The sequence below is a fragment of the Hemitrygon akajei genome, chromosome 15 (genome assembly GCF_048418815.1).
Source record: "Hemitrygon akajei chromosome 15, sHemAka1.3, whole genome shotgun sequence".
Lineage (NCBI taxonomy): Eukaryota > Metazoa > Chordata > Chondrichthyes > Myliobatiformes > Dasyatidae > Hemitrygon > Hemitrygon akajei.
This window is the reverse complement of record NC_133138.1, coordinates 71771340-71790668: the sequence shown is the minus strand read 5'-3', so window position 1 is coordinate 71790668 and position 19329 is coordinate 71771340. Positions and strand designations below refer to the sequence as shown.

The window sequence follows — 19329 nt, the reverse complement described above, 5'->3', positions numbered from 1 at the left end:
CTGAAGAAATTCATGATCCGGTTGACGGAAAATCTACTTCAGAAAAGATCAGGTTGGAACGCACAAGAGATTATGTCCAATCTCAAATAAACTGGAAGACTCGTTCTTCCGCTCCACACTCATTTGATAACATCCCACTTCATGAGGAGTCTCAGAGAGGCCCGACCGCATCACATCCATCCGAGGAAATCAATTTACGCGTGCAACTCCGCGACGAATCCAGGAATGAAAGGGCTCACGACAAGTACTTCTCGACACCAAACTTACCAGATTTGGGGAGAAGAGAGGCAAAGACCGAGTCCAGAACAGCAAATTCCATAACAGATGTACGCCCTCAGTCGTATACCCGCAGACATGTTTCCTCAGCCCGCATGCCACTTGCAGTCGAACCCTTAGCACGGTATTTAGCACAACAGGATCTCGTCACTTCAGGACTATACCAGTTCGACGATAAACCTGAAAATTACCGTGCATGGCACTCCACATTCACCAATGCTATCGACGGAGTCCAGCTCAGAGCAACCCAGGAGTTGGATCTTATGGCGAAATGGCTGGGAAAAGAATCAAGCGAACAGGTGAGACGCATACGTTCAGTGTACATCAACAAACCCGAGCTAGCATTGAAGAAAGCATGGGAGAGACTTCAGGAGGGCTATGGGCCCCCCGAAATTATTGAAGCGGCGCTATGCCAACGTTTGGGAAATTTTCCTAAGGTGTCAACCAAGGACCACACTAAGCTAAGAGAACTCGGAGATTTACTCATGGAGATTCAAGGCGCCAAAGAAGATGGCTACTCAGCTGGTCTAGTATACCTAGATACTCCAACCGGGATTAGACAAATCGTGGACAAACTTCCATTTGGGCTGCAGGACAGGTGGTTGTCCATTGCCTCAGAGTACAAGGAAGATCACAGAGGTCGATTTCCTCCCTTTGAGTATTTCACTAGGTTTGTGTGCAAGGAGGCGAAGAAGCGAAATGATCCTAGCCTCATAGGTCCAGGAAGCAGTACAATTTACACCAAGCCAGATAAATCCTCTTCGAATAATTTCAACATTAATAAACCAGTCTCAGCGCTTAAGACCGAAGTCTTTACAACTAACAACGACCCTAGCAAGAATTGTCCATTGCATAACAAACCCCACCCCCTCAAAAAATGCAGAACGTTTAGGGAAAAACCCCTTGAAGAGAGGGTGGCCCTTCTCAAGGAGAAAAGAATATGTTTTAAATGCTGTTCCTCGACCTCTCACTGTGCTAGAGAGTGTACGATCGCCGTGAAGTGCCCGGAATGTAAAAGCACTAATCACGATGGGGCCATGCATCCTGGCCTGTTACCGCAAACCGACAATGCTCCTTCACCCCCACAACAGGACGGCGGGGAGGGAGAGGCTCACTCCAGGACAACTGTTGTCAGCTCGAGCTGTACAGAGGTTTGCGGTCAAGCTCAGTCAAGCCGTTCTTGTTCAAAGATCTGTCTCACTAAGGTGTACCCTAAGGGAGCCAAAGACAAGGCCATCAAAGCCTACGTAATTCTGGATGATCAGAGCAATCGCTCGCTAGTCAGTCCAGAGTTCTTTAACTTGTTCAACATTGAGAGTGAGCAGTTCCCATACTACCTTAGAACTTGCTCAGGCAACATGAAAACTTACGGAAGGAAGGCTGAAGGCTTCCAGATCGAGTCCCTGGATGGTAAAGTCGTCATCTGTCTCCCTCCACTCTTAGAGTGCGATGAAATTGTGAATAACCGCACTGAGATCCCGACGCCAAGTGCGGTGCTACACCAGCCACATCTCCACCACATCGCCAAACACATCCCAGAGCTGGATCCAAAAGCAGAAATACTCCTGCTATTAGGAAGAGATGTTCTCCGGGTACACAAGGTTAGGCAGCAGGTCAATGGACCACACGATGCCCCCTTTGCGCAACGCCTGGATCTGGGCTGGGTGGTGATAGGAGAGGTGTGCCCTGGCAACATACACAAATCGACAGTTAACACACTCAAGACCAATGTGCTAGAGAGTAGCCGCCATTCGATTCTTCAACCCCGCACAAGTTTCATGTGTGTCCAGGAAGCACAACAAGGCTTTAACAAGCGCAAAGTAACTGATGAGACGCTGGGTCAGTCAGTCTTCGCTCAAACGGAGCATGATAATAAACTTGCTCCATCGGCTCAAGACACCATCTTCTTAAAAACAGAGGACACCAAGGTCTTCAGAGACAAAGCAAATAATGGGGTCGCCCCACTACCTTTCAGAGAACCACGCCAGCGAATGCCAAACAACAAAGAGCAGGCAGTCAAGCGGTTCACGTCCTTGCAAAAAACCCTGAAAAGGAAACCTGAGATGCAGCAACGCACCCGATTGACCCATGAGGTACCGTGCACACTAATGGCAGAGGTCACAGCCATTATAAATGCACGACCACTCCTACCTGTGTCTTCTGACCCGGAAAACCCGTTCATACTCTCGCCGTCAATGCTCCTTACGTAGAAGGCAGGAGCTGCCCCTCCACCAGGGGACTTCTCTGATAAGGATTTGTACACAAAGCAATGGAGACAGGTCCAGGCCCTGGCAAATCGGTTCTGGTCTTGTTGGAGACAGGAATATCTACCTTCGTTGCAACACAGACAAAAGTGGACAGAACCCCGCAGGAATCTTCAAGTTGGAGATTTAGTCCTGCTCAGGGACAAGCAAATCGCCCGCAACTGCTGGCCAATGGCCAGAATCACTGCCACATTCCCTAGCAGGGATGGACATGTCAGGAAAGTCGAGTTGAAAACTACTGACCAAGGCGATGTGAAAATTTACCAAAGGCCAGTTACAGAAGTCATTCTACTTCTACCTAATGACTGATTTAGAGACTGCAGTTTTGTATTATGTTCATTGTGACCTTACGAAGGTCAAGCGGGGAGTGTGCTGCCTTTATGGCAGTTATTTAGTTTATAATATTTTCGCTTAGTAATTCGTTTGTTAGCATTTTTTAGTTAAAGTTAGGATTGTTTAAGTAAATTCATTTGTCTGTAATATATCGCGGCTGCGATGACGTCACATCTGGTTTCGCCGCGTCTTGTGGGAAAATACCGGTTTGGGATAAATGCAAGGGTGGGGGGCGCTCACATGTGGCAGTTCAGCGCGAGTAAGGTTGTTCTCTACGCACCAGAGACACAGTGAAAGCAACGCTGTAAGTCATGAGATAATCGATATGTTGAATTAAAATGTTAACGCTGATTCTGTTAAAAGTAACGACGGTCGATAAGGTTTATGTTTTCGTTAGTTAAAGAGTCAGGATAGTTTGTGTTGAAGTGTATTTAAAGCAGTCAATGGAGCAGGTAGATTCTGACTGTATGCTGCACTTTAATGTAATGTAGTTATTGTAGTTTTACCTTTGCAAGTATTCACGATGTAAATGTGATATTTAGAAGGAAACAAACACTGTACCAATCTTGTATTGTTTTATCAACAGTTTTCACCATACGTTAATGTGAAGAGTGAACAGTAAATGGTTAATCTTACTGCGACCTTGTTTTCATTGACTACGGTTTACCTCGACGTTTAATTCGGGTTCCGTCACACCCGAGCGAGAACGTTACACACGTAATGAAATGATTATTTGACTTTTAGTTTCAGTAATGTAAGTTTGACATCATGAATGCCAGGCGGGGAGTATTCTGCTTCTAGAGGTGCTACATTGTTTTGTACAAACATTTCTTCCGGTTTGTAAACTGTTTTTTAAATTCTTACCTGTGCAGGTTAATTCGGATTCTGATTTGGAGCAAACAGGGTAGAAAGACATCCATCTCCATCCACTCTTTATTTGCCCTTGAATCAGTAAGTCTTAAGCTTTCTTAATATTGGTAAGTATTTAGTAGATGTACTTTGAAGGAAATATTATGTCTATTGTTCATCGTTATCAAGCTATTGTTGCGCTATGTATGTGTTTACTCTGGTCCATGGCACAGCTACAGAATATTGCATGCATAAATTAACTTGTTCATCTCTGATCACGGGAAAAGTTGACGATATTAATATGTTCAGGTGTGTGACAATCTGTATTGAAATTAATACGTGTTTTATTTAACCTTCTGCATTTTCAGAAAGTTTTCTCTTTGAAAATGCTGAAGAAAGCTTCCGGCTTGGCTGATTTTTGAGCAAGTGTTTATCTCCCTGCCTAGCTTTGTGCACGATGCACTAAGGCAGTGGAGATGGTTTGTCCATCCTGTTGGAGGTGGTCTCTCATTGATTCTGTTGTGTTTCTTGTATTCACCGTGAATGCCCGCAAGAAAATGAATCTCAGGATTGTATATAATATATACTTTGATAATAAATTTACTTTGAACTTTGCATCATTGCCTGGTATATAATGCTCAGGAATGGAAAATGTCTGCTGAAGGTGGTGGATACAGCTCAGTGTATCACAGGCAAAGCCCTCCCCTCCATCGAACACATTCACATGGAGGGCTACCACAAGAAAGCAGCATCCGTCATCAAAGAGCCCATCATCCAGGCCATGCTCTCTTCTCACTACTACCACCGGGCACGAGGTTCAGAAGCCAGATAGGCCAGACCTCTGACCTATCAACCGATGGCCCAATTAACTGGAATCCACTGTATGTTTGTGCTTTGATAGTAAAATTGACTTTGAATTTGACAAAGATCAATAAGGCAAATGAAGGGAGCAATAGAGTTTTAGCCAAAAGGAAATCTTGTTTCATTATCACATGGGGCACTCTATCCAGTTGTTGAGATGGGGAAGAAAGACTAATCCAAGTACAGAGGATTCTGGTTAATTGGGCCATCAGTTACTTGGGCAGCTGCTTATCTGGGACAACTCTTAAAGAACAAAAGCTAATTGAGAAAATTGCTGGGACTCCCTTTGTTTACTTGAGACACTCTGCCGCTAAATTGGTGTAGGAGACTATTGCCGAACAGGTTCTCACTAGCGTCAGATGCATGCATTTGTGGAATCAAATTAAGCAGTCATCTATTTCATTACTATTTGTGGAATGTCGCTGTGCATGGTATTTCTTAGGTTAGCTGATGGAAATAGTACAAAGAGTTGTTTTGCTCTTTTCACTACTGTATGATGTTATCACCATCTCAAGGAATTCTTTCTCATGTGAAGGAGTAGGAGAATGGTCCTAGAATTTTAAGCATAGAATTTTGTCTGCATTTCTTTTACTAAATGGAGGCAGTAATGGTGCCCTAAAGAATATTATATATCAACAGCCAGGTCACCCAACAGCAGGAAATGGAACATCAGCTAGTGTGCAGCAACAGCAAAATCAATGGAGTACATCCGAAGTGAAAGCAAGGTTCTTTTTTATCATTTTCTCATACTCCACTTCCATCTTGTTTTATCATATCCTTAGAATATGTTGCCACTCCTTCTGAAATTTTTTTTACCCCTGACAGAGTTATAACTAGCTTCTCTCCATGGACTGAAATAGTGCAAAAACACAACCTTCTCCAGGGCAATAAGGGAATATGTCTTGCTGATTTATGTCCATTAATCCAGAATAGTTACTGTATGCTTCTAGAAGTATAATCACAATCACCCATGTAAACGCCACACTTACGTATGGAGTTGGTGCAATCCACAACTGAATTCATTCTTGTAATTTTCTAATCGTTCAAGAGGATCACAATTTTGTCGAAGGGTTTGGAGGCTTGTGTGCCTCAATGACCAGGAAAGCTATGTTGGCTGGAGTCAGGGTTTTATGCTTTGGCTCTTGGTAGGGTCACCCATGCCAAACAGGTCAAAGGGTAGAGGACAGACTAAGAGTGGTCCACTGGTCCTCCAGGATTGGTGCTTCAGCTCAAAGCCAACAACACTGACTGGTAAAAGAAAATTGCTACAGAAACAGCAATGAAGAGTCCTTCTACATCTGTGTGTGATGGTATTCCTGAGTCTCCACCTGGGACTTGCATGACTGAGAGTAGCGAAAACCGAGAGGAGGCTGCTGACATGATGAAGGAAGCCCTGAACACTGCTGGAAATGGATAACCTTCATTGCTGCCTTAAATGCCAGTGGTATAACAGGCATTTTCTAATGCAAGCACACAGCTTCTGAATGATGGGAGCCTTGAACCATTGCTTAATATGGAGGTATTACATGACCTGATCAGTATCTGTGCCATGGAGATGTCCGTGGAAATTTCACTGTGGTAGTTTAGAGGTTAACCTTCTCGAAAGTATATTTCTGTCCTTTAACTGATTTACCTAGTGATCCCTCCATTGTCCAAACAGCATCTAGCCTTGTGAGGTGTGATGGGTAGAGGCAGATGTGGCATTGAGAGAGTGCACAATAGTGTGATTCACCGTCAAAATTTTATTTTACAGACGCAAGACTGCAAAACATGAAAAAAGACTCATAAGAAATAGAGGCAAATGTAAGACTGGGCTCAATGTGTTTGTTTATTTCTGCGTCTGCGGAATGTGGTTTAGCAGGTCTGGGTGGAGTTGGGCATGAAGGGCAGTGTGATTCAGAAAGGAATGTTGGAAACTGTCCACAGAAGCCTGAAGACATACACTTGGGAATTCAGGAACAACTTCTTCCCCTCCTGCCAATCGATTTCTAAATGGTCATTGAACCCATGAACACTACTTAACTTTTTATTATTTCTGTTTCTGCTCTATTTTTGATTTAACTATTTAAAAACTAACTGTAATTCATTTTTTCTATACTATCCTGTATTGCAGTGTACTGCTGCCACTAAGTTACCAATTTCATGACATATGCCAGTGATATTAAATCTAATTCTGATTCTGAAAAGTTATACCAAGGAGAACAAGGTGCTTACATTCCTCATCTCTGGTCAGGGATCTCCAACCAGGTACTGACTGCGTCTTCTAGACCATCCTTACCGATTCCATTTTTTTCCATTTTTAATCTCCCAAGTTCAGTGACTTTTATATTTTAAAGGTGTTAGTATGGGAAAATGCCACTGAGGTAAAAGATCAACCATGCAGTTTATTAAAAGGCAAAGCAGGCACAAAGGATGCTATGGCCTTCTCCAGCTTCTTCTTCTTCTTATGTTCTTATGATATTTAATGTGATCCACACCCATGTTTAAACACACTTGTGTGAGAAATTGATACTGTCAGATCTTCAGTACAATGGGACACACTGACGCTCCAATCAAGACATCCCAAATTCCCATATTATTGCAAAATCCCTGCCCTGGAGCTTTGGTCACAGAAATGAGCTCTCGTGGCCACGGTGTAACTATCTCTTTTAGATATGACCCAAGATACATGTGGTTGTCAAGCACTGGTTGGAATCTGTCTGAGTCTGTGGTGGAGGTGTACGTTTCAGAAGCACTTGTAGAAGGCTGTGGACTAAATGCATGTAAATAGGGTCAGTGGTGTTAAGTACTGTAGCCAGCACCAGCATGCTGGGCTGAAGGGCCTATTTCTGTGGCCTATGATTCTATGACATTACAGTGTGATGATTGCATTGTCTTAAGGTGCATTCAGCAGTAGTCACCACCAGATGTTGAATGCTAGCCCTCAAATATATTTAATTGGAGTCATAGTCATAAGAAAGTACAGCACAGAAACAGGCCCTTCAGCCCATCTAGTCTGTGCTGAACCATTTAAACTGCCTAATCTCATTGACCTTCACCTGGACTAAAACCCTCCATACCCTGACCATACATACACTTATCCAAACTTCTCTCAAACTTTGAAATTGAGCTCACATGCACAACTTGCACTGGCAGCTTATTCCACCCTCTCATAACCCTCTGAGTGAAGAAGTTTCCCCTTGTGTTCCCCTTAAACTTATACCTTTCACCCTTAACCCATGACCTCTAGTTGTAGTCCCACCCAACCTCAGTGGAAAAAGCCTGCTTGCATTTACCCTATCTATACCCCTCATAATTTTGTCTACCTCTATCAAGTCTCCTCTCAATCGTCAGTGTTCCAAGGAATAAAGGCCTATCCAATTCAATCTTTCCATATGACTCATGTTCTCCCTGCCCAGCAACATCCTTGTACATTTTCTCTGTACTCTTTCAACCTTATTTACATCTTTCCTGTAGGTGGCTGTCCAAAACTGCACACAATACTCCAAATTAGGATCACCAATATCTTGTACAACTTCAACATAACATCTCCGGTACACAATACCTTAATTTAATTGTCTTACATTGAAAAAAGTTCACAGAAAAAATGATTAATGTTCTGAAATGAAGCACTGTTTAATAAAGACGTATTTGGTAATTCCACTTTTAGACTGAGTTTGTAGCTGTATCTTAATGTAATTATTTTTATTGATTTGTTCACTTTTGTGGTTAAATAGCACCATCTGGTGGCTCACTGAAATCTCAGCATTTATTTCAGAGTAATAAAATCGTAATAAAATCGTTCCCACGTTGGCTTCATCAACCGCACCTACAGCCCCCAAAACCAGAAGGGAGTGAGCCATCTTCGAATTTGAGGGCATTTCAAAGACGAATGCGAAGAAGGTGAAAATCATTACGTTACCCTATTTATCAAGGAAGATTTTGCAACATATGAAGTGGAAAAATTCCTCTGATATAATATGATCAGATTAAGTTCAAGAGGGACTGAAGCTAACTTACAACTTTTCAGCTGTTGACCTGAATCTGTGTAATTGATTGTGCTTTTCTATGGCTTCATTCACTGCCTACAGAAAGGTGATCGCCTGAAATTATGAAGGATTTCAATATTAAAGATAACTGGACACTACCGTACTGGTGATACTTATAAGATATTCAGCATTATCTGTAAGTCAATGTGTTCAGTACGTTCACTTTCAAATCACTTAAACAGCTTATTGAGAAATCTATAAACCATAACATTAATAGTGGTGCTGTGATTCTTCACAAAATAAACCATATAAAATATTTCTGAAGCAAGACATACAGAATACTGGAGGAGTTCAGCAGGCCACGTAGCATCTATGGAAAAGGCTAAGCCACAGTTTTGGGTCGAGACCCTTCATCAGCACCCTCAAGCTTTTTGTCTGTGATGCTTTTGATTTCCAGCATCTGCAGATTTTCACATGTTTGTGAAACTTATTTAATTGAGCTTAGGTTAGATGTGACAATAAGTGTTGAAGATCCTGTTCAAGGTTTGGTAAATCATATAAACTAGCCAGCTGAAATAGGCATAACAATGTGACATGTGATCTCCCACAGCCCAGTACTGATGGTGACATTGTTATTTCAACTTCACTTGTCACAGATGCTCAAATATTCTGACCTCGTGTGTCATTCCTCAGTGCCTTTGCTTCTTGTCTTTGGAGGTGTCATCAACTCTATACCACTTCATCCAAGACACCTGCAGAGATCTTGTTCCATTCTCCATCCCACCTCTTCCTGCCCTCTGCTCATTTCACCTTACCATTGAGACAGAATTTTCAGCTTTTTTCCTGCTGGAACTCATCCATCTCTTAAAGAAAATTCCTGAAACAATCCTCCAATATATTTTTAAATTTGTATTTTAAATCATGTTACCTACATGCTACTTTTGACACCTAGACAGTTCCACTTTACACCAGCTGAGAAATAGTGGAATCTTATTTTAGATATTACAGGTTCTTCAGAACACATCTGTTACTCTTTTTATCATTTACCCAGAATAGCTTTCTCCCTTCTATACAACTTGCCAAGTTTATATGTAAAGCAGTGAACAATAGGTGGGCATTCAGTCCTAACTGTGACTATTTTGCCAAGTGTGTATTGTACACTTAATAAAATTCTGAACAAATAACTATTTAGAATTCAGGTTACAGTTGGTGCAGCTGGTAGATCTACTGTTCCACAGCTCCAGAATTCAGGTTCAATCCTGCTTCTGGTGTTTTCTGTATGGAGATTGTACGTTCATCCTGTGACCATCAGGTGCTCCGATTTCCTCCCACTTCTTGAAGACAAACTGGTTAGTGGGTTAATTGGCTAATGTAAATGACACCGAATGTAATTTGACTAATGATGGGCATATGGATAGTGGTAGTTTTAAATTCCTCTGTGGTATTATTTTGGAGGACCTGTCCTGTGTGATTATGAAGAGAGCACGGCAGTTTTCTTAGGCTTTTGCGAAGATTCGGCTTGACATCTAAAACTTTGACTAACCTCTGTAGATGTGTAGTAGACAGTATAGTGACTGGCTGCATCACATCCCCTGGTATAGAAACACCAATGCTCTTGAACAGGAAATCCTACAAAAAGTACTGGATAGAGCCCAGTCCATCATGGCTTAAAACCCTCCCCACTATTGAACACATCTGCATAAAGTGTTGCAGTAAAGCAGCAGCCATAGTCCGGCATCCCCAGCCCCTAGGTCATAGGTCGGCAACCCGCGGCTCTTTCATCTCTGTGCTGCGGCCCCATGTGGCTTTGGAAAATAAATGATGAGTATTTAATTAAAATGTATTTTATGTTAGTTTGTTAGTTTTTGAAATGTAATTCTAAATTGGAAGATTATGGTGATCTTGTACAATCTAAATAAAACGTGTTTTTGGTCTCTATTAATATACGTCACCACTGCCAATGCCTGACACCCGCCAGTGCGCGATTTCTTTAATTTTTCGATCCAAGGTAGGCTAACTATGGAGAATTCTAAAAAAAGAAAAGTGACTGAAGAAAACAGAACGTTTAATGATACGTGGGCAGATTCATTTGCTTTCACTGCTGACGAGACTGGTTTACCGGTATGCTTAATATGCAATGAGAAACTAGCAAACAACAAAAAGTCAAATGTCGCAAGACATTTCCAGAATAAACACGCAGCCTTTGCTCAAAAATATCTGGATGGAGATGAGAGAAAAAAAGCCGTTTCGGAACTGATGCGGAAGGTTGATCTGAGCAAAAATCATTTCAAGAAGTGGATGAAGTCTGGAAAATCAACTACATATGCTAGTTTTGTTGCCGCTCAGGAAATAGTCAGGCACGGGAAGCAGTTTACAGATGGTGAATATATAAAAGAATCTTTCATTAAGATTTCAGAACATCTATTCACGGACTTTAAAAACAAGAGTGAAATTGTGCAGAAAATCAGGGATATGCCCCTCTCTGCAAAGACTGTCAAAGACAGGACCATAAAACTGGCAGAAGACATCACAAGACAGCAAATTAAAGACATCAATTCAGCTGTGGCCTACTCGATTGCCTGTGACGAGTCTAAAGACAAAGGTGATATTGAACAAATAGCGCTGTTCTGCCGGTATGTAAACTCTGCTGGGCCACAGAAAGAAATGATTGAGTTGATACCTCTAAAAGGCCAAACACGAGGGGAGGACATCTGTGAGGCTGTCTTGAATTGTTTAAGAGCCAAAGGAATAAAGACCACCCACCTGGTGTCAGTAGCTACTGATGGGGCACCAAGTATGACAGGAGCGCACAAGAGGTTTGTGGCTTTACTGCAGAAGTCGCTGGACAGAAAGCTGCTGACTTTTCACTGCATCTTGCACCAAGAGGCACTGTGTGCTCAAACATTTCCTCCGGAATGCACAGAAGTAATGGATGTTGTCATTCAGATCGTCAATAAAATAATGGCAAAAAGTTTAAATCACTGTCAATTCCGTTTGTTACTGGACGAGCTGGAAAGCGCATATTCTGATCTCCTGCTGCACAACAAAGTCCGGTGGCTGTCCAGAGGGGAGGTGCTGAAACGCTTTGTCGCGTGTCTGGAAGAAGTGAAAACTTTCCTGGGCAGCAAAGGGCTCACCTTTCCTGAGCTGGAACAGCCAGAGTGGCTGGAAAAGCTACACTTCATGGTAGACATGACAGTGCACCTGAACACGCTGAACACAGCTCTTCAGGGGAAAGGACGCACAGCCCTGCACATGTTGGAGGATGTTTTGGCATTCGAGCACAAGTTGACAGTGCTTGCCAGAGATTTACAGCGAGGCACATTGTCTCACTTCCCCAATTTGAGAGAGTTCAAACAAGCTCACGACATGATAAATTCGGAGTATTTACATTCTGCAATCATCGCAATGCAAACATCATTTGGGAAACGCTTCTGTGAGTTCAGAGAGGAAAAAAACACATTATCCTTCCTGGTCACTCCCCTAAGCATCGATCCATCCCTACTGAATACGACTGCATTGGCAGGTGTGAGTCAACCTGATCTTGAGATGGAACTGGCCGACATAGCCGACAAAGACATATGGGTGTCCAAGTTTAGACGCTTGACAGCAGACCTTGAAGATGTTGCCCGTCAGAAGGCCGTTCTTGCTGAGAATCACAAATGGAGTGATATTGAAAACCTCCCCAAACCGGACAAACTTGTGTTCGAAACATGGAATGCTATCCCCGACATTTATGTAAACATTAAAAAGTATGTGCTTGGAGTCCTGTCGATCTTTGGATCTACATATGTATGTGAGCAGGTGTTCTCCAACATGAACTTTATTAAAAACAAACATCGCGCACGCCTCACAGATGACAACTTGCGATCCTGTGTAAAGATGAAGGTGATGTCATACAGCCCTGATGTGCAGACGCTGTGCGCTGAGGTCCAGGAGCAGAAATCCCATTAACCAAGTATGATAAATATTTTAATTACCTATTATTTTACGTATATTCATATTTTTTCATTGTTCAGTGAAATAGTCCTTTTATTTTTCAGGTTGACAGCTGGCTGACGTTATTTTTGGTTTGCTGCTGGCGGACAATTTAAGTTCGGCGTTTTTCATAAATACAAGAAGGACTCAAATAGACATTGAGTATTTTACTTAAAAGTAACCTTCAACCCAACGTCTTTTTTTCGGAGTTCAAAATGTTTTTGTTGCATGCAGAAATGTAATTTCGTTTTCTCTGCAGGAGTTCATCGATTTCATAAATGCAACACATTATAGTTTGTTTCTACATAGCATAAAGGCAAAAAAAAACGTTGTATGCAGTGTTACTTCATTTTAAATGTCAAACGGGTTTTGTGGCTCCCAGTGTTTTCTTTTTTGTGGGAAACGGGTCCAAATGGCTCTTTCAGTGGTAAAGGTTGCCGACCCCTGCCCTAGGACATGCTCTCTTCTCGCTGCTATCATCAGGAAGAAGGTATAGGAGCCTCAAGACTCATACCACCTGGTTCAGGAACAGTTACCCCTCAATCATCAGCCTCTTGAACCAAAGGGGATAACTTCAATCAACTTCACTTCATTATTCTTTTCTTTTTACAATATTTTTATTCAGAAGAAAAAAAAACAAGATTTACAGAGTGCAACACATAGATACATCTCAACATAACTTGTGTACATATATTGTAATAAAATTGATCAAAAGGTTATAGCACAACACATAAAGGTATACCACTTTGTAATCAAAAATTTAAAGATAAGTCATACATCATAAAAGAAATTTTTTATATAAAAGAAAGTCAACCCCCTACCAACTACCAAAGAAAAAAGCTGATGGATGACAATGGATAATTAGAAAAAAAAGATATATTCACTTAAAAAGAGAAGATAATAAAAGTCTGTGCACTGTTAAACTTTATAAATTGGAAAAGTAATTTAGGAAAGGTCCCCAAATATCATAAAAAGATTGTTTCGAATTTAAGACTGAGCAGCGGATCTCTTCTAAATTTAAATAAGACATAATATCACGTAGCCATTGAAGATGTGTAGGAAGGGTAGACTCCTTCCATTTAAGCAAGATTGCTCTTCTTGCTAAAAGAGAGGTAAAAACTAAAACCTGTAGGTTAGGAGTATTTAAAGTTATATCTTCATTTGCAATAATACCAAACAAGGCAGTAAGGGGATTTGGGTCAAATTGGATCTTAAAAAGTTGTGAGAAGGTATGAAATACTTCCCGCCAAAACTTTTCAATTGTAGGGCAAAACCAAGACATATGAATTAAAGAGGCATCAGCAGAGTTGCATTTATTACAAAGTGGAGAAACATTCGGGTAAAAACTGGACAGCTTCTGTTTAGAAATGTAAGCTCTATGAACCACTTTAAATTGTAGAAGAGAATGACGAGCACAGAAGGATGATATATTAACCTGTTTAAGAATTTTATTCCATCTATCATCAGAAATCTGACAATTTAGGTCATCCTCCCAAGGTTTTTTTATTTTATCTAAAAAGTTTTGTCTAGAATCAATCAACAAGTTATAGATACCGGTAATAGAACCATTAACAAAAGGTTTTAAATTCAAAAGATCGTCCAGTAAATTTTTATCAGGACCTATAGGAAAAGTAGCTAATTGGAAACGTAGAAAATCTCTAATTTGAAGGTATCTGTAAAAATGTGTTTTTGGGAGTGCAAATTTATTTGACAATTGGTCAAATGAAGCAAGAGATCCTGAGATAAACAGGTCTGAAAAACACTTAATACCTAGTTCATCCCAATCTTTAAAGACTTTATCAGTCATGGAAGGGATAAAAAAATAATTAAGGAGAATGGGAGATGATAATGAAAAATTAGCTAAACCAAAAAATTTTCTAAATTGAGACCAGATCCTTAATTTGCTTAACAATTGTCTCTCTTCTTGGATCATATTCTTCTTTTTCAGCAAATAAAACAACAGATAACAATTGTTAAGCACTTCATTATTGAAATGTTCCCACAACCTATGGACTCACTTTCAAGGACTCTTCATCTTGTGTTCTCTATACTTGTTGCTTATTTATTTCTTTATTTTTGTATTTGCAGTTTGTTGTCTTTTGCACACTGGTTGAATGCCCAAGTTGGTGCAGTCTTTCATTGATTCTATTATGGTTATTATTCTATTATGGATTTATTCAGCATGCCCACAAGAAAATGAATCTCAAGGATGCATATGGTGACATATATGTACTTTGATGATAAATTTACTTTGAACTTTGATATTATAGGGAAATAAGTGGGGGAAAGGAATTGATGAGGTTGCTTTGAGAATTGGCATAGTCATAGTGGATCAAATGGTCTCTTATATAACAGAGTCATAGAAAAAGGCCCTTTGGTCCATCTAGTCCATGTCAAACCATTAATTTACTTTGTCCCATTGACCTGCACCTGGACCGTAGCACTCCATAACCCTCCCGTTCATGTCCCTATTCAAATTCCCCTTAAATATTGAAATTGCCCCGCATCCACCACTTGTGCTGGAAGCTCGTTACACACTCTCACCACCCTCTGAGAGAATTCATTCTCCTTCATGTTCCCCTTAAATGTTTCACCTTTCACTCTTAACCCATGACTTCTGTAGCTGTAGATTCACCCGAGCTCAGTGGGAAAAAAAACCTGCTTGCTTGCTGACTGCTCACAATTTGCACACCTTTATCAAATCTCCCCTCAGTCTTCTATGTTCTAGGGAATAGAGACCTAACCTATTCAACCATTCCCTGTAACTCAGGTCTTCAAGTCCCGGCAACATCCTTGGAAATTTTTTCTGCACTCTTTCAATCTTTCCTGTAGGCAGGTGACCAAAGCTGCATACAATACTCCAATTTGGGCCTCATCAATGTCTTGTACAATTTCAGCATAACACCCCAATTCTTGTACTCAATACATTAACTTATGAAGGCCATTGTGCCAAAAGATTTCTTTATGACCCCATCTACCTGTGACACTTCTTTCAAGGAATTATGGATCTGTATTCCGAGATCCTTCTTTCTCAGTGCCCTGCCACTCACCATGGTCACCTACCCTTGTAGGTCCTCCATTAGTGCAACACTTCACATTCGTCTGCATTAAGTTCCAAATGCCATTCTTCAGCCCATTTTTCCAGCTAGTCCAGATCCCGCTGCAAGCTTTCATAGTCTTCCTCGCTGTTCACTATGCCCCCGATCTTGGTGATCCAGTTTACCACATTATTATCCTTATTGTTGATATAGATGATATTGCTGTATTAAATGTGCATAGCATTCAGAATAAGGTAGATGAACACATGGCACAATTAGAGATTGGTTGGTATGATGTTGTGAGCATCACTGAAGCGTGGCTGAAAGAAGGCTGTAGTTGGAAGCTTAACATCAAAAGATATACTTTGTATTGAAAGGTCAGGCAGGAAGGCCTAGGCAGTGGTGTGGCCTGTTGGTAAGAGATAGAATTGCATCTTTAGAAAGAGGTGACATAGAGTCAGAGAATGTCAAATCTTTGTGGGTGGAGTTCAGAAACTGCAAGGGTAAAAAAATCCATTATGGGAATCATATGTAGGCCTCCAAATAGCAGCTAAGATGTGGGGTTGAGTGTGCAAAGGGAGCTGAAAAGGCATGTAATAAGTGTAATGTCACAATTATATTTGGGGACTTCAACATGTAAGAGGATTGGGAAAACCAGGTTGGTGTCAGATCACAAGAGAGGGAATTTGTTGAACGCCAATGAGATGGCTTTTTAGAGCAGCTTGTGCTTGAGCCTACATGGAGAAAGGCTATCTTAGACTGGGTGTTGTGTAATAATCCAGATCTTATTAGGGAGCTTAATGTAAGGGAACCCTTAGGGGCTGGTGGTCATAATATAATTGAATTCATACTGGAATTTGAGAGGAGGAAGCATAAGTCACAGGTATCAGTATCGCAATGGAATAAAGGGAATTACAGAGGTATGAGAGAGGAGTTTGCCCAGGTGGATTGGAGGAGGATACTGGCAGGGATGACGGCAGAGCAGAAAGGGCTGAAGTTTCTGGAAATAGTTTACAAGGCGCAGGATAGATATCTCCCACTGAAGAAAAAAATTCTCAAATGACAGGGATAGGCAAACATGGCTAACAAAGGAAGTTAGGGTCTGCATAAAAGCCAAGGAAAAGGCATACAAGGCAATAAGTGTGTGGGAAGTTGGATGATTGGGCAGCTTTTAAGATCTAACAAAAAGCAACTAAAAAGCTATAAGAAGGGAAAAGACAAAATATGAGGGCAAACTAGCCAATAATATAAATCAGTATACTAAAAGATTTTTCAGTTATATAAAGAGTAAAAGGGAGGTGTGTCAGGAACGGGGGCAGGATTGGACCCAAATGCAGGACACAGACACTGAAGTACTAGGCGTAGGACAGGATGGGGATGCCATGGCATGCACGGGGTAAGGCAGGTGGGGCTAGATCCCAGAGGTCAGGCGAGGCAGGAGGATTCCAGAGTTCAAATGAGGCAGACAGGAAGGTTCATGGCAGGGCAGGAGGATCCCACATGGCGGGCTGCATGGATCCTGGGCAGGGCTGCCTCCCAGGCAGAAACACAGAGGCCTGGGCCAGTCGTGGACACCTGGGCAGGTGCAGGGCACAACCCATGGGAAACGAGGGGAGGAAAGGGTAGGAGTCCTTAGGGCAGGCCACATGGATCCTGGGCAGGGCCGCCTCCCAGACAGAAAACATGGAGGCCTGGGCCAGTCGTGGACACCTGGGCAGGTGAGGGGCACAACCCTTAGGGAGCAAGGGCAGAACCACTGCCGGGCAGCGGCAATCCGGCCAGACCTGCCCAACAGAGGGAACAGGTAGGAAGGGGTAGAACCCCCACCAAACAGCAGTAGTCCAGCCAGACCTGCCCAACAGAGGCAAGGGATCAGAAGGAAGCTGGGTCCAGGGTGAGCAGTAGGACTACCATGATACACCGGTAAATTGGGAAAGGCAACCAACAGTGTGGTAGCGTGAGTAAGGCAGAACAGCAGGACCAGCACACAGGAGAGGAGCAGGGGAACAAGACCAACCAGTTAGAGCATATACAGAACAGGCCAACAACCAGTGCAGAACTTGATCCAGAGCAGACAAAACAGGTACAGACAGGATTCAGAGCCGGCGGTCCAGGTACAAAACAGGTTAAACCAGCTTCAGGGCAGAACAACCCCACAACTAGGCTCAGTCCCCGAGCCCCTTATAAACACCTGCCCCCTAATAGGCAACAGGTGTACCTCCTTAAGCCAAGATGATCCAATGGCTCCGTGTGACAGGAGGGCTGGCTGCAAGGCCCGGAGTCCGGAGTCCACGGACTGGAGCAAGACCCAGAAGGAGGCTCCGGACCAGACCCCAACAAGGTGAGAGTTGATATTGGATCACTGGAAAATGATGCTGGTGAGGTAGTAATGGAGGACAAAGAAATGGCAGATGAAGATGAGTACTACACTCATTCTTCACTGTGGAAGAAACTAACAGTGTGCCGGAGGTCCGTGAGTGTCAGGGAGCAGGCGTGAGCACCATTGCTATTACAAAGGAAAAAGTGCTAGGAAAACTCAAAGGTCTTAAGGTGGATAAGTCAGCTGAACCAGATGGATGACATCCCAGAGGGCTGAGAGAGGTTGTTGAAGAGATAATGGATGCATTGGTAATGATCTTTCAAGAATCACTTGATTGTTACATGGTCCCGGAGGATTGGAAGATTGCAAATATCCTATAAGAAGGGAGGAAGAGGGAAAAAAGGAAATTATAGGCTAGTTAGCCTAACCTCAGTTGTTGGGAATATGTTGGAGTCTATTATTAAGGATGAGGTTTCGGGCTACTTGAAGACTAATGATAAAAAAAAGTCAAAGTCAGCATGATTTTTGTAAAGGGAAATCTTGCCTGACAAATCTGTTAGAGTTCTTCGAGGAAGTGCTCGGTGTCAGATGTGGGAGTTCCTGGAGTCTCCCAGCCTCCTGGACGGCCATATCTGCACCCGGTGTGTCGAGCTGCAGCTCCTAAGGGACTGAGTTAGGGAACTGGAGATGCAGATCGATGACCTTCGTCTGGTCAGGGAGAGCGAGGAAGTGATAGAAAGGAGTTATAGGCAGGTGGTCACACCGGGGTCACGGGAGACAGACAACTGGGTCACAGTCAGGAGGGGAAAGGAAAAGAGTCAGACACTAGAGAGTACCTCTGTGGCTGTATCCCTTGACAATAAGTTCTATTTGAGTACTGTTGGGGGTTGGGGGACAGCCTACCTGGGGGAAGCGACAGTGGCCGTGCCTCTGGCACAGAGTCTGGCCCTGTGACTCAGAAGGGTAGGGAAAGGATGAAGAAGGTAGTAGTGATAGGGGACTCTATAGTTAGGAGGTCAGACAGGCGACTCTGTAGACGCAGGAAAGAAACTCGGATGGTAGTTTGCCTCCCAGGTGCCAGGGCCTGGGATGTTTCAGATTGCATCCAAGATACAGGAAGAACAGCCAGAGGTCATGGTACATATTGATACCAATGACATAGGTAGGAAATGGGAAGAGGTCTTGAAAAAAGAGTACAGGGAATTAGGAAGGAAGTTGAGAAGCAGGACCGCAAAGGTAGTAATCTTGGGATTACTTTCTGTGCCATGCGACAGTGAGAATAGGAATAGAATGAGGTGGAGAATAAATGTGTAGCTGAGGGATTGGAGCATGGGGCAGGGATTCAGATTTCTGGATCATTGGGACCTCTTTTGGGCAGGAGTGACCTGTACAAAAAGGACAGGTTGCACTTGAATCCCAGGAGGACTAATATCCTGGCGGGG

At 42.5% G+C, this 19329-nt stretch overlaps 1 protein-coding gene across 1 annotated transcript; it reads left to right on the top strand.

Moving 5' to 3' along the window:
* Nucleotides 1-10570: 10570 nt before the first annotated feature.
* On the top strand, nt 10571-12505 carry LOC140739081 (general transcription factor II-I repeat domain-containing protein 2-like). Its single transcript, XM_073067026.1, has one exon. The coding sequence runs from the start codon at nt 10571-10573 to the stop codon at nt 12503-12505; it is 1935 nt and encodes a 644-aa protein (XP_072923127.1).
* The last annotated feature ends 6824 nt before the right edge of the window (nt 12506-19329 follow it).